The sequence below is a fragment of the Spodoptera frugiperda genome, chromosome 17 (assembly GCF_023101765.2).
Source record: "Spodoptera frugiperda isolate SF20-4 chromosome 17, AGI-APGP_CSIRO_Sfru_2.0, whole genome shotgun sequence".
Classification (NCBI taxonomy): domain Eukaryota; kingdom Metazoa; phylum Arthropoda; class Insecta; order Lepidoptera; family Noctuidae; genus Spodoptera; species Spodoptera frugiperda.
The window spans coordinates 6,563,468-6,586,796 of record NC_064228.1 but is presented as its reverse complement, the minus strand read 5'-3'; the positions used below and the strand labels follow the sequence as shown (position 1 = coordinate 6,586,796).

The 23,329-nt window shown below is 40.1% G+C and overlaps 5 protein-coding genes across 7 annotated transcripts; 1 reads left to right on the top strand and 4 right to left on the bottom strand.

The window, feature by feature from the left end:
- Nucleotides 1–198: 198 nt before the first annotated feature.
- LOC118276930 (uncharacterized) lies at nucleotides 199–1,979 on the bottom strand. Of its 2 annotated transcripts, none has more exons than XM_050699911.1 (4): nucleotides 1,879–1,979; nucleotides 1,301–1,468; nucleotides 899–983; nucleotides 199–377 (listed from the first exon to the last, which is right to left on the bottom strand). In XM_050699911.1, exons 1-4 carry the CDS (start codon nucleotides 1,932–1,934, stop codon nucleotides 327–329), a joined length of 360 nt encoding a protein of 119 aa, XP_050555868.1. In that variant the 5' UTR covers nucleotides 1,935–1,979; the 3' UTR covers nucleotides 199–326. The 2 variants fall into 2 exon arrangements, with proteins under 2 accessions (XP_050555868.1, XP_050555869.1); XM_050699912.1 differs by having other exon boundaries at nucleotides 1,301–1,465; nucleotides 1,879–1,976.
- Nucleotides 1,980–6,074: 4,095 nt separating this feature from the next.
- LOC126911623 (uncharacterized) lies at nucleotides 6,075–6,911 on the bottom strand. The gene has a single exon (XM_050699672.1). It carries the CDS (start codon nucleotides 6,909–6,911, stop codon nucleotides 6,075–6,077), a length of 837 nt encoding a protein of 278 aa, XP_050555629.1.
- Nucleotides 6,912–9,499: 2,588 nt separating this feature from the next.
- Nucleotides 9,500–13,183, bottom strand: LOC118276728 (uncharacterized). The gene is made up of 8 exons (XM_050699903.1): nucleotides 13,057–13,183; nucleotides 12,163–12,279; nucleotides 11,573–11,789; nucleotides 10,841–11,208; nucleotides 10,720–10,760; nucleotides 10,237–10,324; nucleotides 9,955–10,007; nucleotides 9,500–9,873 (listed from the first exon to the last, which is right to left on the bottom strand). Exons 1-8 carry the CDS (start codon nucleotides 13,060–13,062, stop codon nucleotides 9,855–9,857), a joined length of 909 nt encoding a protein of 302 aa, XP_050555860.1. The 5' UTR covers nucleotides 13,063–13,183; the 3' UTR covers nucleotides 9,500–9,854.
- A 1,923-nt stretch (nucleotides 13,184–15,106) lies between these two features.
- Nucleotides 15,107–20,196, bottom strand: LOC118276873 (pro-resilin-like). Of its 2 annotated transcripts, none has more exons than XM_050699906.1 (6): nucleotides 19,908–20,196; nucleotides 19,233–19,294; nucleotides 17,993–18,166; nucleotides 17,183–17,288; nucleotides 16,369–16,458; nucleotides 15,107–15,493 (listed from the first exon to the last, which is right to left on the bottom strand). In XM_050699906.1, the coding sequence occupies exons 1-6, from the start codon at nucleotides 19,911–19,913 to the stop codon at nucleotides 15,269–15,271; spliced, it is 663 nt and encodes a 220-aa protein (XP_050555863.1). In that variant the 5' UTR covers nucleotides 19,914–20,196; the 3' UTR covers nucleotides 15,107–15,268. The 2 variants fall into 2 exon arrangements, with proteins under 2 accessions (XP_050555863.1, XP_050555862.1); XM_050699905.1 differs by having other exon boundaries at nucleotides 16,369–16,503; nucleotides 19,908–20,184.
- A 543-nt stretch (nucleotides 20,197–20,739) lies between these two features.
- LOC118266829 (uncharacterized) lies at nucleotides 20,740–21,863 on the top strand. The gene is made up of 2 exons (XM_050699670.1): nucleotides 20,740–21,384; nucleotides 21,456–21,863. The coding sequence occupies exons 1-2, from the start codon at nucleotides 20,740–20,742 to the stop codon at nucleotides 21,861–21,863; spliced, it is 1,053 nt and encodes a 350-aa protein (XP_050555627.1).
- Nucleotides 21,864–23,329: the final 1,466 nt, after the last annotated feature.

Below are 23,329 nucleotides of genomic sequence, written 5' to 3'. Positions count from 1 at the left end.
ATCTGTGGTGGTCTGATGGCTCTTTGAGGCGCGCGCGGAACGCGACGCGCCGCTCGCACATTACATGGAACTTACAACATAAATTGTGAAAAGTGGATGTACAATAATGTACAGTGGCATTACGTGCATAATGTGCACCAATGCCTAAACTTCGGAGGTAAAGGGCGTGACGAAATTAAAAAAAAAATACGATTTAACTCTTAAAATAACAACATTTTATTCAATAAATTATCATTATTTATCACTTAATTCTAATAATCTCATTCGGTACAATAATCTCATTCGGTACATTAAAATATTGGTCTTTGGCAGCGAGTGTGGTCTATTCACATTTGTTCTTCGAACATGGGCCAGTAAAAGATTTTGGACGCACCGAACTGAAAGAAAGTAAAGTATTATGTAAATATATCGATATTTATATATAAAGAAATTTGTGTTAGTTAACTCAAGAACGGCGCAACCAAGTTTACTGAAAAGCGGTGATCAGATAGCTTAGAATCGTATAGAATAGAACCATGCTTCGGCACGAATGGACCGAATCGACCGGAGTGATACCACGGCCTCACAGAAAACCGACGTGAAACAACGCTTGCGTTGTGTTTCGTTGTGTGAGTGAGGTTACCGGAGATCCAATTACCTCCCTTCCCAATCTTCCCAATCCCCGATAACCCTTAAATACCAAACCCCCAAAACGCCGGCAACCCACTTATAACGCTTTTGGTGTTTCAAGTGTCCATGGGCGGCGGTAATTGCTTACCATCAGGTGATCATATACTATAAAAAGGTGTTAGAAGTTAGCAAATGCAACCATGATTATGACATAGGAGAACATGACAGTTTTAAAAGAGAGAGATAGGTAGATAGAGGGAGAGAGAGGGAAATAGATAGAGTGAGTTACCTTTTTGTGTCTATTATTAATACTGGACTTTTGTTTTTCATCTGCACTCATATCGGGTAGGGGCCTGGGTGCCAGGTCATCGGGACTGGAAGAAAAATAGTATATTTTAATCTATATCTATAAGTACATTTTTGGAGTGTGATACCTACTGATGAGATCAGGTATTTGGGATAGCAAGAGGACTGGTTAGCTAAAAGTTTACCATACAATACATGAAGCACGAAAGGGAGTGTTAGACTCTTACTGACTAAAAACCACCCTGTTCCTACTCCGGCTTTTGAGCCCGAGCCCCGGTAACCTTTTACGTTGTCTTCTCCGGAGTCTAAAACACTGGCTACTGTTTTATCCCACGGGGACGCAGGCAGAGTGGTAGAAATGAGTAAATAAATGCAATGAACTCACTTGCATGGCTCAGATAAGCAGCTAGGATCTACTGGCGATTTGTTGGTGGACGAAATCATATTCTGTTCATAGGATTCCGACCTCTTGTGGTCCCAGGCGTATCTATTCATTTGCTCATCTGGATTGAATACCAGGATCCTGTAACTCTGGACCATTGGGGCGCAGCTGCTGAAATAGGAATACTTCGTTACAAACAATTACCTATTTATAATTGTTAGATTAATTCAGATGACTGCATCGTTGGTCAAGTGGTCGCAAGTACGACTGCCGGACAAAAGGTCTCGATGTTTCGGGTTCTATTCCCGGGTCAAGCAAAGTATTACTGGGCTCTTTCGGTTGTTCGATAATTTCTCAGTAGCATAATAGGCTCACCCCCTATTAAATGGGACTTATAACATAAATTATGAAAAGTGGGTGTACATAATGTGCCTAACCATTCGGGGATAAAAGGCGTGATGTTGCAATAATTTAGGAATTAGGAAACAAGAAAATCCTACCCAATCCTAGTGTGAAACAAAGTTTGTTATAAAAAATAATGAAGATAAAAGAATGAAGTAAATATTAAATGCTTAACTCACATGAATAAAATGGAGACAACCACGATGGTGTTCAAAATAAGCTTATTTGAAAACATTTTACTGTTTTCCAATCGAGGCTTAGATACTTAATGTTGGAAATTAAGAGTACTCCACCATTTATACCCATCTTTCCCATAAAAATGCTAATATGTAATGATTGAGTCATTATTATTTATTAAAAATTAAATCTAAGATAATTTGTTCGTCACCGTCTATGTAGATTCCCGAATATACATATTATTAAATATTTGTCTACCCGACTTCGTCTGTTTAAAAACACTAGTCACAATTGAACAACTTTCCAAAAGTTTCTATTTTTGTTAATAGATTGAAAATTAATGCGACGTCACGCATTTTATCCCGAAGGGGTAGGCAGAGTTGCACATTACGGCACGTCATGCAGCTATACAATGTACACTTACTTTTCACCATTTGTTTTATAAGTCCGGTTGGTAGCATGAGTAGGATCAGCGTGGTGCTTAGTCCGTCAGAGTCTAACACTGCCTCTCGCATTACCCAAGGTGGGAGGAGTGATTTTACGATTTTCATCCCTCAAAAGGCTGAAATTATTAACAAAATTCAATTCAAAATCATTAAGGTTATTATCATTAGGATTAAGGTTAATTTTTGTGAGTTTCTGTAACAAAATTGATCGATCCTTTGGATTCGAATCTTTAGATAGATCAGTTAATTTTCGGCCATTATAATACAGACAAACAGACATGTAGGAAAACTTTTGCGCAAAAGAAATGAAAATGTATTCAGTTTCAACAGAATTGCTTTTGTAATAGCTACTGTAATAACTTTTATATAGATTCGATAATTATGTTTTTGTCCCACATTAGGATTTGCTCCTGTGTCGTGAGTGTCACGCGTTTTATCCCCGAAAGGTTAGGCAGAGATGCATATTATGGCACGTAATGCCGCTATACAATGTACACCCACTTTTCACCATTTATATTACAAGTCTCATGTAATAGGGGGTGAGCCTATTGCCATATACTGGGCACAATTGCAGACTCCGTGTTACTACCGAAAAATTTTCGAAAAACCGAAACATGCCCAGTAATACTTTGCCCGACCCGGTAATCGAACCCGACACACACACCAGTCGCATTTACAACTACTCGATCAACGATGCAATCAAGAAGCAGGAAGAAATAAAACAAAAAGGGAGGGTGAAATAATAGGTAAGGATCATTCTCAGAAAATGCCGTTATCACTTTTCGTCACTGCATCAATCATGCAGTCTGCTACGACAAACTACGGCGATGCACTAACTAGTTTGTATGAACAAATATTAAATGCACAAATATAAAGCGATGACGAAATCTACAGACGTACACGATTGGAAAGGACTTACTTGACGCAGTCCAAGAATTTTTGTCACATTTCATATTGACTTAAAAACGGCAAAATGGGACCTGTTAATTACCATTTACGAATGGACCATGCGTCATTTTACACCCATTTTTCTACATAAATCAACGGTGATTAATTATAAACATAGACCGGTCAAGGAGCTGCGGACTACCTAGCGGGTTTACCGGGGCTCCGGCTCGGAAAGCAGGAGTAGGAACGGGGTGGTTTTTAGTCAGTAAGAGTCTGACACTCCCTCTCGCCTCGCCCAAGGCGAGAGAAGTTATTGGATGACTTTCCCCCCTCAAAAAAAAGACCGGTCAATAGTGGGGTTGCCAGATCTAGACAAATCATTTCCTGAACATTTCTAAGGCCACGAATGGAATCTGAGCTTTAGTGTCCCATCCGAGACTAAACTGTAAAAGTAGGACTTAAGTAGGTACCTAGAACTCACCCTTCCCGCCCCGCTACTCACGCAGCGCGATATTTCATTCCGGGATAGCAAAGTAAGATTACTGGATACGGGACAGCACACAAGAAATTCCAGCCATCTACCAACCCTCTCATTATATTTATTTGATTGTTGTGATGTGCAACAGTGATGAATTATAATCATGATGATGATCACTATATTTATTTAAAATTCTCTAAATTTACATTTTTAAATAATATTTAAAACACACAATATAAAATAATATTTAAAAATATAAAAATAGGAGCCGACCAGTAGCGGGAACATGGTCCAAGCTACCGGTGGTTAGGGCTCCAGAGACAGAAACCTCCTCACAATACGTGCCGTTTCGAGGAGTACTGCCTTCTGCATCAGGCCCAGCTTGATCCATCCGCCCAACCCCATCAACGCCTCCTAAGGTGATTGTCGAGGCTGTTGGGTATTAATCCGTTGGCCGACACGACTATCGGCACAATGATAGCCGAATCCACACTCCACATGTCGACAACCTCGTGAGCCAAGTCAAGATATTTTATTTGTTTATCTTTTTCAGCTTTCACGAGGTTCTCGTCATGAGGAATGGTGATATCGACTATAATCGCGCGGCGCGTTTGCCGATCTATCACCACTATATCAGGTTTATTGGCTACAATAGTCCTGTCAGTGATGATAGATCGATCCCAGTACAACGTGATATGGCCGTTTTCGAGAACTGGATCGGGCGCATACTTGTAGTATGGAACCTCAAACTCAACAAGTTGGTAGTGCAAAGCAAGTTGCTGTTGGATAATCTTGGCCACCTGATTATGTCTATGCAAATATTCACCATTAGCCAAACGACCACAACCAGAAATTATATGTCTTATGGATTCACCAGGACTATGACATGCCCGACATATGTCAACGGTCCCATCCTTAATAATATATTTCCGGTAGTTATTCGTAAGGATAACTTCGTCCATAATTGCACAGACAAATCCTTCAGTTTCACCAAAGAGATTACTGAATCGTAGCCAAGATACGGACGCCAGAAAATCTACACTGGGTCCATGAAGGGCCCGGAAGAAGCGTCCGTGGAGCTCCTTGCTATGCCATACCTCCTTGCGGTCATTGACGCTTAATACCACAGGTTTGCGCCAGTTCTCTTTTGCTAAAGATAGTGGAGTGAATCCATTGTCCACTGCTGCTACTTCTCGATGCATACCCTCGTTTACTTTCAGGAAATATTCCCTGAGGTTGCACACCTCACGGTTATGAAGGGTCTTAGCATTTAATAAGCCTCGACCCCCACACTTCCGCGGGATGTACAACCTCATGATCGATGAACGAGGGTGATGCATACGATTTGCAGTCAGCAATGTTCGGACTCGCCTATCCAGGGCGTCAAGTTCAGTCTGAGTCCACTTGAGTATACCAAAAGAATACATCAGGACCGGCATGACATAACCGTTATAGGCTCGCACCTTGTTTCCGCCTGCTAATGAACTTTTCAGCACTTTATTCAGGCGGCCAAAGAAGCGTTCCCGTAACGATTGTTTCATGTCCGGTCCATTAAAGCCTAATCCCTCTGACATACCCAGGTATTTGTAAGTATCATTTGCGGAGAGCGTTCTTAGTTTTGTGAAATCTGAGAGCTCTAGACCCTCAGATTCCACAATCCCACCTCGCTTCACATGCATGACAGCACATTTATCTACTCCAAATTCCATTCTGATGGAACTACTAAATTTTTCAGTTTTTTTCAGTAGTTCCATCAGTTGTTTATTATTTGGAGCAAACAACTTGAGGTCATCCATGTAAAGCAAGTGGGATATGACTAGACCCCTTCTCCGCAAAGGATAGCCTAGCCCTGAAGCCTCCAATAAAGTACTGAGAGGATTCAAGGCCAAGCAGAACCATAGTGGGCTCAGACTGTCACCCTGGAATATTCCTCGCACTATCCTTACAGGTTCTTCACTCCCTTGGATTTGTCTACATCCCGGATAGCAAAGCACAGTACTCCATTGCCTCATACATGACTGCAAGAAGGCGCGTAGAGTTGCATCTATCTTATACAACTCCAGCACCCTCATGAGCCATGTATGTGGCACAGAGTCATATGCCTTTTTATAATCTATCCAGCATGTAGACAAATTCTTTTGCGACCGACGAACCTGTTGGCTTACAACCATATCAATGAGGAGTAGCTCCTTAGTTCCACGAGACCCCTTCCTACATCCATTTTGAGATACAGACATAATGGAATGTTTTTCAATATGTTTTGTTATTTTTGTTCTCAAAATAGATGTAAGAAGTTTATAGACCGTTGGTAAACATGTAATTGGTCTATAATTTTTGGGTTCAGTGGAACTACCTGATTTATGGAGCAGATGGGTAACGCCTGTTGTTAGAAATTGTGGCAACGATCAGCTTCTAAAGCTGCCTGGAACTGTGATGCTAAGCGAGCGTGTGAACTGGTGAACCATTTGAGCCAGAAGTTGTGCAGCCCGTCTGGCCCCGGTGATTTCCAATTTGGGACCGAACAGGCTGCACTGCTCACATCAGAGGAGGTGATTATCACCTCCTCCATCTCTGGCACAGTTTCACACTTTCGCTCAACATCACAAATCCAGTCATCCTCTGTGTGGCTGACAGGCACCGACCAGATGTTGCGCCAAAATGTGTTAGTGGCTTCATCATCCGGTCGCCGCCCATCAGTCACATCTTGGTTGGATCGTTCCCAATTTCTATATACCCATCTCTGATCTCTTTGGAACATGCGATTCTGAGTATATCGCTCAACTCGTTTTTTGTACCGCCTGATACGATTTGCCCATGCGTAGACTTTCTGCTTCAGGAAGTCGATGCGCTCTGTAACATGCGACATGTATTCATGAGGACTGGTTTCAGTCCCCACAAATGCACGTCTTACAAAGCGCATCACTCTAGGACGAGTATTGCCCTCCCTGAAGCAGGATAGTTTGCCGATAAGCACCCTGGCCTCACTGATACGACGCTCAATCCTGCACTGCCAGGCTGGTACTGCTGGTTTTGGTCGGACTGCTGCGTCAAGATTCGAGAATCTGACGTTAGCCACTCGACAAGCTGCTACCGCCTCACAGTACAGGATCGAGTGTGTATCATAGAGGTTTTCGCTACTTTCAAAATATGTTTTAAGTAGCGAATCCCGAGCGCTTACCAGCGCCCTATTTTTATTTTGATGATGATTATTATTATAATTCATCACTGTTGACTAGGGTTCAAAAAAGCTCATATACTAGGTATATATAAACTACTCAAAACAAAATAGGGCCCACTTCGAATTAGTCACAATTTCGGTTAATATATAATTATTTAAGTAGTTTTTGACAAAGTTATGCATTTAACCGTCAAGCTGACATGTTTAGGAGTGCCTTATCAATGTTTATTCCGACAGCATACATATTGTTTTCAAGAGGGTGGCTAAAAACTGAAATACTGGAAAAAAACATCGATTGCACAAATTCTCAGTCACTTATGTTTTCAGTCTACACTAAACGCTGTTGTGGAACACTCACGTTTTTAACGATTTTGATTGATTTCTGTATTCATTGTGAACACTATGCCTGGTTTTCGCCGACATATGGACATGGAAACCGCTGCAAGAGCGGTATCTTTGCTTCAGGAGGGAGAGTCTCAGAGGTCTGTGGCTATGCAGCTCGGTGTATCACGACGAGCTATCCGAAACGTTTGGGAACGGTATCAGGAGACGGGAAGTGTAGCCAGGAGACCTGGGTCAGGAAGAGTTCGGGCTACAACTGCCCAGGAAGATCGATACCTAAGATTGACTGCGCGCCGGGAGCGTACTGTAACCGCTCGTACCTTACAAACTCGACTACGGTAACCTACAGGAACGAGAGTCAGCGATCAAACCATTTGGAATCGGCTTCATGAAGATGGACAATGCTTCAGAGTACGAGCTATTCGACTGAAACTGACGAGGGGTGCGGCACGTTTAAGGTACGCTCACGAGCATTTGGAATGGACCATGGACAACTGGAAGAATGTGCTCTTTACCGACGAGTGTAAAGTGAAGTTTTATAGTGACGACAGACGGGTACGCGTGTGGAGAAGAGAAGGGGAACGTTTTTCTGAACCCTGCATTCATGGAACAGACCGTTTTGGGGGTCCCAGTGTTATGATATAGGGTGGAATTAGCTTATATGCCAAAACAGAGCCTGTAATTCTAAATGAAGGTACCGTAACCGCCTCCAGTTACATCGAGCAAGTAGTCCGGCCTCATGTCATCCCATTTTCACAAAGATTGGGCAATAACTTTGTCTTTATGCATGATAAAGCTCGTGCACACACAGCTCGTCTTACACAAAGAGCACTCTCTGAAGCCAATATCACCATCTTACCATGGCCGGCCATGAGTCCCGACCTCAACCCCATTGAACATTTGTGGGATCAGCTCAAAAGACGCCTGAAAGAAAATTACAGTAATGTGAAAAGCCAGCAGGAACTCATAAACGCCCTGAAACTCTGTTGGGAACAAATACCGGAAGAAACCGTGACGCACTTGATTGAAAGTGTCTAAAATAGGCTCAGAGAGTGCGTACGGAGCAGAGGAGAGCCCACTCGTTATTAAAAAATAACAAACTCCATATTTTTGTGTAATTTATTGATTAAATAAACAAAATACACCAAAGTTTCTATTGTTTCTGTTTTACAGTATTCCTGAAAGCCCACTTGAAACTTGTACATTCATAAAAACTGAATTTTTCGGTTCAATTTTAAGTTAGAGCAAAAAAACATGGTGGGCCCTATTTAGTTTTGAGTAGTTTATAACGTGTAACAAAATGACCATATACATAAAGAAACGCTGATGAATACAGGTTGAATAGAATCTCTACACGAAGTTTCAGCTTAAAATACGTTTAAAAAAAATTAGTACCAAATACTTTGGTATCGCATAGTTCTTGATTTCAAATCATACAAACGTGTCATAACACTACAGGGATCACTCGCTAATTTATTACGAAACATTTCTTCTGTAAATCTGATCGCCTAGTACATGTCTACCTAATTTTGATACGCGCGGCGGCGCGATTGGAAAAATTCATAGGTAATTTGGTACCATGAAAACATGAGTTTAAAAAACCCTTCCAGTATCGTTTGTTAATTGTTATGCTATCTAGAAACCGTGCAATAGACATGTAAATGTATACCCCCTTTTTGTTACACACACGCTCCGGTATACTTGCACAAGTTTTCAGTCCCGGTATACCGCTACGTGTGTAGCCACCATAAGAGTAGACAAATATAATCAGAAAGCTCCGAACTGCTAAGCTATCGGGAGTCACACGTGTTATTGTGAGTCAACCATAAAAGATATACCTACATATGCTGTCATGGAATATATTTTATATAATTTTAAGGAGAACATTTTCGTCCCAGATAATTTGTGAAATAAGCCAGTAGTTAAGCCAAAAAGTGCATTATTCTCTTTGAGCTAATTTGGACACTCTTTACAAATATGGCATTATAACAACCGCGCCGTATGTCCGTAAAATTCCTAGACAACCTACAAAATTACAGTGCTTTTATGGTAAAGAAACATGGAGCTGATCCCACAGAATTTAATACTTGTTTAATTTCATTATCATGTTGGAAAATTTCAATTTTACAACAAGTACTTGTAGTTTCATTTAAATCATATGAGTGATCTCCATACTGTTTATATATAATCAAAGACCTATGTGTATGTCTATGAGTGTAGTGTTATTTGTTTTTATAGCTAGGTACTACAAATAAAAACGACCAAATAGGTATCAAATAAAAAAGATAAAATATTAATTAAAGATTCATTTATTTAATTAGTTATCACATGCAATTATTTTTAACATCCGAAGATATGTAAAACAATTATTCATAATAGTTATTTACATACATAAACATATTATTTTATTGTCTTTTGCTATTAAAAGTTTAGATGTATTAATATAACCTCAAATCAAGTTGAGACAGCGAACTGTCAAACAACTGTCAACAATTTCCCGCCAATTGCAAATCAAAGATGGCGGACAGCTGTCAAAAAACTCTAATAGCGAAAGTGTTTTTTTTAATTTGCTTTTTTAAATAAGAAGTGTTCCACGAAATCCGTTGTTGTTGGCTGCCATCGGTCTAGTGTTTAGGTTTTTCACATTTAGTGTTTCTTGTGGGACCTGGGGAAATAACATAAAGTTAATGTGTGATGTTCTATCGCTATTTAGTACCTATACTTATTTAATTTATCGAATATTTACTTGAATTTGGGTGAGAAACGTCTCCTTCTCACTTCGTTGTTCTCGGGGGCGGCCTGTAAATAAAAAGACAAATTATTAGTTGCAATTTTAGACCTTAAAAGTTTGAAAATAGGTACCAAAATGGCGACATGAATATATTATTGCGATCAATGGTACGACTGAAGATGTTTTTTTGTAAACAGATAAGACATATTATGTAAGAACTTTTTTCATTTTTTTTTAACATGGCAGGATTAATGTTCGGCCCATAAAATATAATAATTATGGTTCTCTGGCATTTACCTGAACTGCAGCAGACTTAGGGGGTCCGTATTCCCTGAAGCCAGGGGGTCCGTATTCGAGGAAACCTTCAGGAGCCTGTTGCAGGGATCTGGAAACAATATCACTTATCATAACCGCACACCTGGGGCCTTATTCTGCATCAGTGCAAGAGGGACGGAGCTATACAACCTACATAGCTCCGTCCCTCTTGCACTGCTCAGTGATCGACCATTCTGACACAATTGTAATAGCAGACTAAGGCCCCTGTATCCCATGAGGTAGGCAAAGATAATGGAACGCCAATTCCTACGATTCTTACACACCTCTTTCGCTTCATCAACAGTCATCAGGCTTTTCATGCATCATCCACTTATCACATTAGATTTAAAAATTTTGTTTGATTTCTTAAAGTTTGATTTACTACTGTTGTTCTTTTTATTTAAAAGATATTCTTAATACCTATGAATAAGGTATATTTTTGAATGAAATTGAGCTAAAGCTTACCCTGAAACCTTCTGTTTGATTTCCACAGCAGATTCAACAGCCTGCAAGAGAAAACAATCAAATAAATATAATCTCTATCATGAACTATAAGTTAAACTATAGCAATTGACATTATAATTACCTCAGCAGCATTAGCCTCAGTCTCAACCTGAACAATAGCTTCAGCGATGTTGTTAACACCTTGAGCTACTTTCTCAACCACCGCTTCTTCAACAACAGCAGTAGGAACAGCCTCTTCCACTACCACAGTAGGTACAACCTCCTCAGCCACTATCACTTCTTCGACAGCGGCAGTTGGTTCCACAATGTCTGCTACAGCTGCTTCTGTGGCTTCAACAGCCTGGGCAGCTTCAGTTTGCTCGACTACTTCAGCTACAGCTTCCAAAGTGGGCTGGACTTCGGAGATGACCTCAGCTTGTTCGATTTTCTCAGCTACAGCTTCAGCAGTTGATGCTACTTCTTCTACTATGGCGGCGGATTCTGTGTTAACTGTAATAATAGTATTGAGTTGTTTACTTTAGTATTTTTTTTTTATGTTAAATGGGCCGACGTTTGGCCTCTATCTACTTTAGTATAATTGATTTATATTATTGTTCTATGTGTGGTATTTATTTATACCTATAGTGTTATAAAAAATAAGTTTTGCTACGTTGCTTGCGTTTACGTATCTTTTACGATTACTAAGTGACAATGGAATTTAAGAGGTATATAATTCTTATCTTTATTAGAGGTAGCTAAAGCTAATTTTTGTTAAGCTATTTTTTTTATCTTAGTAACTTATGTTATTCACTTTACTTTTCATCTACTTCAATTTCTACCGATTTCTACATTTTACTTTTAAACTAATCCTTACCTTCGACGGCAACGGATTCACCAGCTCCAGCCTGCAGTTCCTGGGTAGCCAGGGATTGTACAAAGAAGGTCTGTTCAGTAGCCACATCAGGAAGCCCTTGGTTCACGCTGTACTGGATTTCTTCCTCTTTCGGGGGTCCATATTCCCTGAGAGCGTCTGAACCGGAGGCTTCAGTCTCTTGAAGAAGGTTCTCCTTCACTGGACCCTCTGATGATTTCTGTAAAGTTGGGATTATGATTGTAAAGAGGAATTTTAAGGTGAACATTTATTTTGAGACAAAAATAACAAATCTATACTAATATTATAAAGCTGAAGAGTTTGTTTGTTTGTTTGAACGCGCTAATCTCCGAAACTACTGGTCCGATTTCAATCATTATTTTTGTGTTGAATAGTGCATTTATCGGGGAAGGCTATAGGCACAAACATCACGTTATGGCCAATAGGAGCCAAGCAGAGCGGGTGAAACCGCGCGGATTTGGCTAGTTCTTTGATAAAAGCTAAGGAGAGCTTTTTATTTGCAGTTCTTACTTTTTTATTAATTACTGACACGTACTCACTGGTACGTGTAGTTATAATAACATAGTACTTACCGCGACTTCCGAAGGCAGGTAGAAGCTGGGACCTGAAGGCCTCCATCCACTGGGTAGGTAGGGTCCAGAGCCCAGAGCCGACACGGAGCCGATGGCGAAAATGATAGCAATGATGACCTGAATGGAGGAATAGAAGATGAAATGGAATTTTACTTCTTTTTCTTTATTTTTTATGTTAAATGGGCCGACGTTTAGCCGCTATCTCGCCTGATGGTAAGTGATGATGCGGCCTACGATGGAGCACGTCTGCCCATAAGCAACCTATTCACTCGGGCTTTGAAGACACCCAGGTTATACCCATCAAGAAACACAGACTCCGGCAAGGAGTTCTACTCCTTTCTTCTTTACACAATTAAACATGATTATTTTGACGATAAATAGATTATTAATATTGGTTGATGAGTTGTAAGTAAGGAATGGTTGGATACAGATCGCTTCCAATCGACTAGACTGAAAGTTATTGGGAAAGCTATAATCAGCGTCTTGTGAGTGATTGATTAAGATTATTTAAAATGAATTAGTTAATGATTACATAATATTTACTGATGACTGTTGATGAAGCGAAAGATGTGTGTAAGAATCGTAGCAATTGGCATTCCATTGCCTCTGCCTGCCCCCATGGGAGATAGGCGTGAGGTTATGTATGTAATTATGTATGATCACATATTTAACTTAAATGCGGAATTTAATGCCTTAGTTATATTGAGATAAACAAGCTTTAGGCAAGAAAGGAGATGAGTATTTTGTTCCTGTTTTTTAACAAAACATATTAGAAAACAAAATCACTCGATGATTATAATAACAAATTCATTTGAATATAAATAGAGCGGAACGATTTGAGAAAAACATTGAAAGGAAGGAAGAATATTTTAATAATATCAAAGGGCTTGTTACCTTCATGTTGTGTGAGATCTAAAGAACTGGTTCTTCGAATGATGCTCAATGTTCGGTCGGCCCAGTTTATATACGGAGATAAATCAAACAATAGACCAAAAAGCCTTGATCAATATTTTGTCCAAATATTTACTGAACGCCGATTTAATTGAGTTATCGTTGTGCAATTTTTAATGTGGATTAATTGTTCGGATTAACTAGTCAAGGTCAAGATTCTGTTGTCTAAGTGGGGTAGGTAGAATTGGTAGTTTCGATTGATTATTCCAATTGATCACTCGGTGAAGATTAATGGGGTTTACAGTTGGTGATTTTGAATTCGTTTTCGAGACTAATAGGTACGTTAATAGTCTGATTATTTTGATTCTTCTTTGAGATTGTAAGTTTAAGTGAAACTTTTGATTGAATTTATGGAAAGTACTTAATATAAACAATATTGTTCGGTTAAATTAGCATTTTCTGCTTTTTTACTGACTTTTACATAGAGAACTTTAAGATTGGCTGTGTTTATCCACGTTGCTTATGAATAAGAGTCCCGTTGTGTCTTGATACTAGTAGAACTTTTCCAGTAACTTCATGTGAGTAAGCCGCCATTTTCAAATATTTTATTTTTTATTAATTTACATTCCAATATTAATCTTACGTTGATTTTGTTGTCAGTTTGTTAAAGCTTCTGACTGTAAGTAATATTTTACTGATAGGTTAGACATTTTTGTGTCAAATGAGAGCGATACGATGGTGTAGCGTGCATGAGTCTCCGGACCTGCGGACTACCTAGCGGGTTTACCGGGGCTCCGGCTCGACAAGCAGGAGTAGGAACGGGGTGGTTTTTAGTCAGTAAGAGTCTGATACTCTCTTTCCCCTCGCCCTGGTATGAGAAGTTTTGTTCCATGACTTGAAGTTACAAATACTTGTGTCAACTTTAAATTTCTTTTGACCAATGACCTTAACGATATGATCTTTATAAATGAAGTTTCATATTGTGTTACTCAACTTTTACTTCTTAAAATTTTTAGTAATCCCCGAGTCTGGAATTGTACATGTTGTTAGTTGTTGGGTGGTTCTTCAAAAACCTTTAGTTTTATTTAACAAATCATTTTTCTCCAGCGTTATTAAGCATCGTGGTACCTTATTATCATCCCTATTTTGTTCGCGGGTTCCATTCCCGGGTGGAACAACTCTTTATATAATCCGCAAATTGTTGTTTCGGGTCTGGGTGTCGAATGCATGTGAAATTATATTTTTGTAAACACGAACACGAGACAGGAAAAAATCCTACTGGAGTAGTAGTGACATTATCTGTTCTTCTATCAACAAACAGCTTTTTAGTTAAATGCGGAAATCTAATTAAAGAAGTAGGTACTTAAATAGAAATACCTAGTTATGGCCCAAGGCCACACATTGGTTCCGCTCTGCTAATTATTGTGGACATGTGGACATAGCGAACTATTTACTTTGGGACCGAACAACTAAATTTTGTGACGTCATTCTTATAAAAACAAAAGAGTATTCTTCATCTATTTATAGATTTTTTTTTATATTTAAGTTAGAGATGTCAAGCTTAAATAAAGCATTTAGCATTTTTTTTAACTGACATAAAAAAAGAACCAGGTTCTCAGTTTGGCATGTATGTATGTGTGTTTATGCGCGATTATCTCGCGTCTGGCTGAACCGTTTTTTAATGCGGTTTTCAGCTTATTAGTTTTCAGACTTGGAAGAAGGTTTAGGGAGGCGAGCAAGGGTAGCTCGCCGTCCGAGGGCGAAGCCATTGGATGATTCCCCCTCCCTCAAAAAAGACTATATTCTATGATGACATTTTTTATTTTTAAATTCGGAACTTGAAGTGAGAGCTTGTTTCATGATCATCATCATCAACAGCCTATAAGTGGCCACTGCTGACTGAAGGCCTCTTCTCACACAGCCTATTGTAGGTCTAAGATTGTTTACTATTCAATTAATTGATTAAAAATTGCTAATTTAATGTGACAATAGATAAAAATTACTTAAATTTCGATAGGTAAGTAGGGTTTAGTTGAAATAAAGATAAAAATAATTTTGATCTTAAATAATTTAATCAAATCAATAAATGAATTTAAAAAGTTACCATTACGAACACAATATTTTTTTTACATTTTACACAATAATAATAAAAGAATTAAAGAAAAAAATACACATTCAAAATTAGAACAGCGTTTAGAACGCGGCCATGTTTGAGTCAGTAACCGTTAGCGCGGGCGTTTCCGTTGCCATGGTAACCGTTGTCGTTGCCATGGTAACCGTTGTCGTTGCCATGGTTACCGTGGTTGCTGTAACCGTTGGCTTGGTTGCTGCGGGCGTTGTTCGCATTGCCGTCGTAACCTCCTGAACGAGCCAGGTCTTCAGAGTCTTCATAGGAGATCTGAGGTTTGAAGCCACGTTCATCAGCTTCGTAGCTCACGGTCTGGAGAGAAAATGTATTTTTTATACCACTGCCATCGAACTGTGTTTAATTTTAAGTTAAACTGTAAAAAGACAGCTTGCAGTATAAGGACTGGGATTTGTGATGGTTACCACAGATTACAGATTTAGCTTTCCCGACTTAAGAATTGAACTCATAATCATTTACCTGGAAATAGGACCTATACGACCATTTAGAACAAGTTATTATAGAACTTTTAAAATCGATTGATTAATTGTTAAGTTCACTAGACTAACAATACAATAAATTCGTTTTTAGCAGCACCCCGGATTCGATTTCGACTGCGGGAGCTACCGAGTCAAAATTTCCTGAAGATGCTCCGTGGAGGAGCAAAACATATGTCGATTGTTTTGTTGCGTAACGTGTATGTTGCACCTATGCTGTATGATCATTTAATTGCGGGCTGAGGTGATGACACACCCTATGCCAAAAATACATCTACAAGCAGAATTAAATTTATTGTATTCTTAGTGTAGCATGGATTTCCGCAAAGTAACGTCTGACTCTATTCTATACAACTTGGCTAGATTTCCACGAATCTTAAGTGTGGGAGAGCCATGCTTCGGCACGAATGGGCCGGCTCGACCGGAGTGATACCACGGCCTCACAGAAAACCGACGTGAAACAACGCTTGCGTTGTGTTTCGTTGTGTGAGTGAGGTTACCGGAGGCTCAATTCCCCCTTCCCAATCTTCCCAATCCCCGATAACCCTTAAATTCCTAACCCCCGAAAAGACCGGCAACGCACTTGTAACGCCTCTGGTGTTTCAAGTGTCCATGGGTGGCGGCGATTGCTTACCATCAGGTAATACGTCTGCCCGACTACGGGCTTGTTTCAAAAAAAAAAAATCTACGCACCTGTTTCCTTCCATCAGGCAGCACGACGTGGTACTCTCCCTGTGCGCGCTCGTCCTGCCTCTCCTCGTGGTGGCCGAAGTCGGTACCCTCCTGGTAATCATTCACCATGTAACCAAAGTTGTAGTCTGCTGGCTCCTGTAGACGTTATGAACTCATGAACTATAGGACGTCCCTTTTTTTAAGGGGGGAGAATCATCCAATCATTCTTGCCTTGGGCGAGGGTAGAGGGAGTGTCAGACTCTTACTGACTAAAGACCACCCCGTTCCTACTCTTTTGGAACCGGAGCCTCGGTAAACCCGCTAGTTAGGTAGGTATGAAGAGTTTTTTTTTATGGGACCACTTTTCCACCATAGATGTGCTTTGTGGCTATGCTACGAACATGTAATAGCTTAGCTGTGAATACTAAGGTATAAGGTGCGAGAAGATGTGTTTTTAAGATGCCCAACTCGAGTAGGCGATGTGTCAATAGTAGGGAAACCATCCATAGCACACATCCATAGCTCGTATCTTTCCATATAAAAAAAATACATCATTGGACGAAAGGGATATTTGCTTAAGATGTTTTACGTTGATTACTTTTAAATAATTTTCTTCAAAAAATAGAGACATTTCTTGTTGTTTAACAAAAATAGTAACCGAGACTGCTGACTGCCACACTAAGAGACATTTAATGATTAAGTACTTAAACTATTCCTTAGTAACGATTTTGTTCCGAAAACAATTGCTAAGGACTAGGTTAAGTAACCATTAAACGACTTTGACTACGGTGGTAAGTACTTTGAAGATCGTATAATGTCAATTTTGTCTACTTACAGAGTTGAGCTCCTCTAGAGCGTTCCTGGCTGCGCTGTTGGGGTAGCCAGCTGGTTCTTCAGCGCCGTGGCGGGCGTGGGCAGCAGCTCCATGGTCCTGGGCAGACCTGGACGACAGGAAGAGAAGAGTGAAGCGTTACTTACTTGATAACTTGGTAAGATGGATAAGGCGGTATACGAGCAAACGGTGATGGTTATAATCGGTGCCACATATGGAGATTTGTATCAGTCTATTAAAGAGTTTCTTGAGACAAAACATGCACCAACAATAATTATTTGATGTTTATTATGTATTTGAAATTTGTTATGATGCGATATGACGCCTGATCATCATCTTCAGCCTATAAGTTGGCTAGGCTGACCAAAGCCTCTTCTCACATGGAGAAGGTTTAAGCATTAATCACCACGCTTGCTCAACGCGGTTTGGCAATTTCAAACTTATAATTAGAAATTATAAGCCCAGGTTTCCTCACGATGTTTTCCTTCACCGTTTATCAGTGGTGTTTAAATAATCTTAGAAAGCACATATAATTCGGAAAATGTCGCATTGGTCTTGTCGTAGGTAGGTTTTGACCCCGAGAAGCTGGCGTTTTAAACCTCCAGGCTACCACTATATAACGCCTACCTAGGCCATAAGTTTGCATGCTAAATAGGTATGTATCTTTAGCAAAACATGTACATTCTAATTCCATTGTAACACCTATAATACCATGTTTTAAGGCAAATAAACTAATTAGTATTTTAATTTGAACACTAGAAGAGTCGAAAGTGCGTTGCTTCTGTATTGGACCTAGTGATTTATATATTTTACCTTCCAAAACCATTAGCTTGAGCCCCATGTCCACCATGGGCGTGCGCACCATGACCAGCTCGACCTTGAGCCCCGTCCAGGGTGCGAGCCGCTACAATCTGGGGTCCAAAGTTCTGGTTGGCAGGTCCTTGAGGGTAACCGGCTCCGCGGCTTGAAGATGGAGGTGGCAAGTAGCTGGAAAATAAAGGTTTAGTTTCAAAAAAAGGTATTTGAACATCCATTTAGATTAATCTATACTTAATATTATAAAGCTGAAGAGTTTGTTTGTTTGAACGCGCTAATCTCCAGAACTACTTGTCCGATTTTAATCATTCTTTTTGTGTTAAATAGTGCATTTATCGAGGGAGGCTATAGGCTATAAAACAGGGGTGGCCAACAGGTCGATCGCGATCGACCGGTCGATCTCGAAAGCATTATTGAGCGATCATGGACCAGAAATAAAAAAAAAATTCAAAATGTTTGGTATGTGTACACATAAATATTTTGTATAAAAGGTCGATCGTGAGGAACTATTAGAAAAAAGTCGATCGCGAGTACATATGAGTTGGCCATTCCTGCTATAAAACATCACGCTATAACCAATAGGAGCCAAGCAGAGCGGTGAAACAGCGCGGAAGTAGCTAGTGTGACATATATCCATTCTTTATTTGATTCAGTTAAATCTGTTCGACTGTTTGCTCTACACAACATACAATACAGCCGACACACGTTACGATTTAACTGCGCAGTTCGACTTGGCAGGTAGTTGATGTACTAAGGAGTAACTTATGCTACTTATATTAGTCACACCGTCCATAATCCGCGTGAGCGAAGCCGCGGGCATTAGCTTGTATCACACCTTTAAGTCTTTGACTGCCAATAGAAAACTGTTGAAGGCAATACCTCCGCTAACGTCGGTCACCGGTGACCACCACGGCGTTCAATGTGTTAATCTCAGTGGGGTGATGTTGGAGAAGTCTAGGTCTAGAAGTATCTAGACTATCGACGATCAAAATCAATGGATGACGTCATAAATATCATGCATCGCACATATGAAGTTTACATGCGAATAAACATGGATAGAAAATCCCAACGAACAACAGTTGGGCAGAAAGCCCGCCAAGCACGATCACCTCACCTGGCCGGAGGATCCTCCTTTTCTTAGGGAACTTTACTCTCTGTTCCCTTAAAATGGAAATGGACTGAAGATAGTGATGATGGTGATGACGCAGCAGATATTTAATACAGGAGCAATAGTCACCTGTTTGATAGAGGTGGCTCAGCACAAGCGAACGCCACGAGGAGTACAGCTACTGCGATTGTCTGGAAGCAGGAAGCAATCAAATTAGCATGGTTTGGGAATAAAATATAATAGAATAGAATAGATAAATCCTGGCTTACAGGAGTTGCAACTGTATGGGAGGTTGTGGCGGGCTTGTCCCATGAAAATAAAAAAAAAAAATAGAATAGATTTTCCGTTTGTAATATAAGCTCCTAAGATTTGAAAGAACTTTCATTGGATTTTCAAGTTAGGTTAGAATGCAATAAATGATTTGAGTTTGAGTTTGAGTTAATATTTTTAGGTTGTTACCATCTGTTTGTACATAGTCATGTGAAAATGTATGTTTGTAAACGCACCAACGACACAGGAAAACATATTAATTTGTGGCAATGTTTAAAAATCACACTAATAATATTATAAATGTGAATGTTTGTCCGTCAACCACACTGAAACTATAGAACGGATTTTAATGAAATTTTATACACAGGATATGACTTGACTTGAGTGATAGAATACTTTTATCCCACGGTAATGCGGGCAACATGCAAGATCTAAGTAAATAATAGTCACCAAAGAAAAGTAGGTAAAAAAGGGCTGTGATAATGTTAACACCTTAAAAATAATTAAACAAATAACAAAAGAACAAAAACAAACCTTCATATTGTCAAAATCAACACTTCTTCACAAACCAAAACACACAATACTTTTTATATAATATTAAAACACAACTTTGTTAAAACACTGAACAGTTCCAAACTATATATTTAACCCGAGTTTGCTTGTACCAGCTGATGTACTAGTTACAAAATGATACTGATTACACGTTGGGTTTAGCTTTTATACAGCATGTGTTGCAAAGGTTTTGGGGATGAATAATTGTCTCTCATTAGAGAATAAAAGATGAGCTTTCAAGGTGTAAACGTGCTTTGAGACGTAGAAAGGTGTGGAGTGGTGTTTGTGTTGGGTTTTTTTGTGGCGTTGCTAGTTTATTGGTATTAGTAGTGACTGAACTAAATTTAAGATGTAAGATATAATTATTATCAGGGTGCTTTTCTACCAGAATTGTGCTATGCTACGAAGATGTAATAGCTAAGCTGTGAAACTATGTGACCGTTTCGATTGATACTTAGCTATGTAGCTGTGTGAGGAAGATGCGTATCTCGAGTATGCGATGTATCGATAGTAGGAAAGCTAACTATAGCACGCATTTTTCTATATAAAAAATAAAGCTTAGCTGTTTCGTTCCGTTTCCACCAGCGCTAAGCTATGTGTACCAATGAATATGATTGGTGGAAGCCAAACGCATCCACAGCAACGTAGCATAGCACATCTCTGGGGGTAAAGCATCCTTATTTAATGTTTATCAACTTTGTACTTATAATGACACAGTCGTGTAGTGGCAGCGATCCGATGCGGTCGTGTTTTCCGACGTGACTAATTATATTAACGCTAACGTGGCGGCGGAAGCCGCTACTCGACTTCTGATATGAGTCAGACACTCATAGCCAACGAACTGCTGGCGTTCTTGCAGCAGAAACTGGATGTGATGGACGAGGTGTCCGCCATCCAGATCTGCGCAACGAACTTCAGTGAAGAAGATGTGGCAGCTGGTAAGCTGCTTTTGTACAAGTCGCTCAACAAGTGCGACCAGATGGTGTCCCGCAGGCGTGACGGGACCAAGAAAAGCATCCAGGACATCATCACGCTGCTCAAGGAGACCGACCCGGATGACGTGCCGACATTTGTGGCGAGGGATCTCAACAAGCTTCCTCCCGTAACTTTCGACCACGTCGACGTGACCAGCCTTTTGAAGGACATCGTTGTCCTCAAGGCCAGCTTGGTGGATGTACAGAACAGGTTAGATGCATCCCAAGTTGCTGTTGCCGTTTTGCGTAAGGAACTTAGTGATTTGCGCAACATGGTAACAGTAACTGGGTCACCAACGGCATCGAACGTAAACACGCGTCGCGGAGCAGCTGCTGACACATCGGCGGTCAGTTTCGCGTCAGCGGTTTTGTCTACACCGTCATCGTCACCGAGGACTGCTGAGCAAGCTGAGTGCGCAAGTCGCGCACCCCGCCTGCCCGCTACCGCCCCTGCGGGGCCTCCCGCGCCCGCCGACAAACACACCGTACAGCTGACAAGTTGTGCAGCGCCAGCAAAAAGTGTGTGAGAACGAGCACTCCTAGTGTTCTCAAACAGAAGCCCGTTCCCGAGAAGGAAGCGCCAAGGGCTGATGAAGATGGTTTCGTGACGGTGCAAGGGAGGAAGCGCCGTCAAAGAACTAACAAGAACCGCTGCGGCACAGCTTCCATCAAGGCTAACATCCCGATTCGTGTCGCCCAGCCGAACACTCCCGTATACATTTCCCGCCTTCACTATACTACGAAGGTGGAGGACATTGTGGAGTACGTGTGCCAGAAGACCAAGTACAGGCTGAGAGTGCAGCAGTTGGAATCGCGCCGCAACGTCTACTTCAATTCGTTCGTGGTGCGAGTACCGACGTGTTTTCTGCACAACGTCTTGGCGGAGGACTTCTGGCCGCAAGGAGTGGTGTTCCGACGCTTCCGCGGACAAGTGCCACACGACCGTACAAATAAAGTGCCCTAGGAAGTAATACTAACATAGTTATAAGTTTATATACTAACATAATCTGTATTATAATAATATGTATGTTAGTCCTTAAGGTATTTATCTATGGGCCAAAGTAGCCTGATAATAAAGATTAAATAAATAAATAAAATAAAATAAAATGATAATATGCATGCCCAACTTTTAGGAATACTTAGGACTAGGTGCTATTTTTATCATTGATTACTTTAAATGATTAAGCTACTACTTCAATTTAATTAAAACTTTATAGCATCTAGCCTTAAAATACTTAAAATCCATAGTCAAGTGATTTAGTAAATCTAAAGAAATCATCTAAAATCGTTCTAAATGACGCAATGAAAATCACATTTACACCGTCCATTTTCCTGAAAAGTAACACCTGGTTTTTTTACCATAAAACCTACATATGTTAATTTCACTCCCCTTTTTATAACGAAACCCAAAATCATCTACAACCCACGACACTAACAACTCTTAACACAACAACATACCTATATAAAATTTTTACCCACATAACACAACTCCACGCCATTCTCTAGTCGACAGATGTCACTCAAGGATGTACCAACAACGCGGTGACTTCCTATTGCCACGCACTAACTTGCATTATATCTAGTACTTGTGTGCAATATATGACCTTACTCTGGATTAACTACACATAATATACATATGTATAGACTAACAATCATTTATTTTAACGTCACGCCTTATCCCTGATGGGGTAGGCAGAGGTGCACATTATGGCACTTAATGCCGTTGTAAGTCCCATGTAATGGGGGGGTGAGCCTATTGCCATATACTGGGTGCATTCCAAGCTCCATGCTCCTACTGAGAAATTTTCGAAATCCGAAATAAGGTCAAGTAATACTTTCCCCGACGGCGGCTTTTCCCGCGTTTCCGTGGGATAAAAAGTATCCTATCACCTAAGACGGCTCATACCCTGGGTTTATACAAAATTTCATCAAAATCCGTTCAGTAGTTTCAGCGTTATTCATGGACAAGCATCCAAATAAATAAACTTGCACATTTATAATAATTATAAGTGTGATTATGTTGTTGGGGAAGGCCTATGTTGAGTTGTGGACGTGTTCTGTCTAACCATATTATGATGATGTGGCCTCTGTTGACTCGAATACTGGAAACGGATGTCGAACAATAAGAAACAGGATCGATTGTTGGATTACGTAAAGTACTGGATTTTTGGGTATCTGCAGTTTTTAGTTATGTTGTTTGTTGTCTGGAATAAAGAGTGTTGAAGATCCCATGCTTTTTTAAAGCTAATATATATATATATAGGCCAGCAAACGAGCAGACGGAGCACTTAGCGGTATGCAATCGGCGCCGTACTAGAAAAGTAGAAAATGCGCTGTCAGCCTTTTAGATGTTAGGGATTATTGTATTTGCGATATTCTTAATATTAAATGCTTGGAATTTATCAATTAAGGCTCGGTGTATGTTAGAAG

Bases quoted from the DNA above. Each gene is read 5' to 3' on its own strand.
- LOC126911623 (XM_050699672.1), bottom strand. From the start codon at position 6,911: ATGAATTATAATAATAATCATCATCAAAATAAAAATAGGGCGCTGGTA.
- LOC118276873 (XM_050699905.1), bottom strand. The intron at 18,167-19,232 runs GTGACTATTGCT...TTTATTTTCCAG, and splicing joins GAGCCACCTCTATCAAACAG to CTACTTGCCACCTCCATCTT. The intron at 16,504-17,182 runs GTAAGTAGACAA...TAACGTCTACAG, and splicing joins CTCTAGAGGAGCTCAACTCT to GAGCCAGCAGACTACAACTT.
- LOC118276728 (XM_050699903.1), bottom strand. The intron at 11,209-11,572 runs GTAAGGATTAGT...CTATTATTACAG, and splicing joins TGAATCCGTTGCCGTCGAAG to TTAACACAGAATCCGCCGCC. The intron at 10,008-10,236 runs GTAAATGCCAGA...TTTTATTTACAG, and splicing joins CTAAGTCTGCTGCAGTTCAG to GCCGCCCCCGAGAACAACGA.
- LOC118276930 (XM_050699911.1), bottom strand. From the start codon at position 1,934: ATGTTTTCAAATAAGCTTATTTTGAACACCATCGTGGTTGTCTCCATT. The intron at 1,469-1,878 runs GTGAGTTAAGCA...TTCCTATTTCAG, and splicing joins GTTGTCTCCATTTTATTCAT to CAGCTGCGCCCCAATGGTCC. The intron at 984-1,300 runs GTGAGTTCATTG...TTTTTCTTCCAG, and splicing joins TGCTTATCTGAGCCATGCAA to TCCCGATGACCTGGCACCCA.
- LOC118266829 (XM_050699670.1), top strand. From the start codon at position 20,740: ATGAGTCAGACACTCATAGCCAACGAACTGCTGGCGTTCTTGCAGCAG. The intron at 21,385-21,455 runs GTACAGCTGACA...GTTCTCAAACAG, and splicing joins CGCCCGCCGACAAACACACC to AAGCCCGTTCCCGAGAAGGA.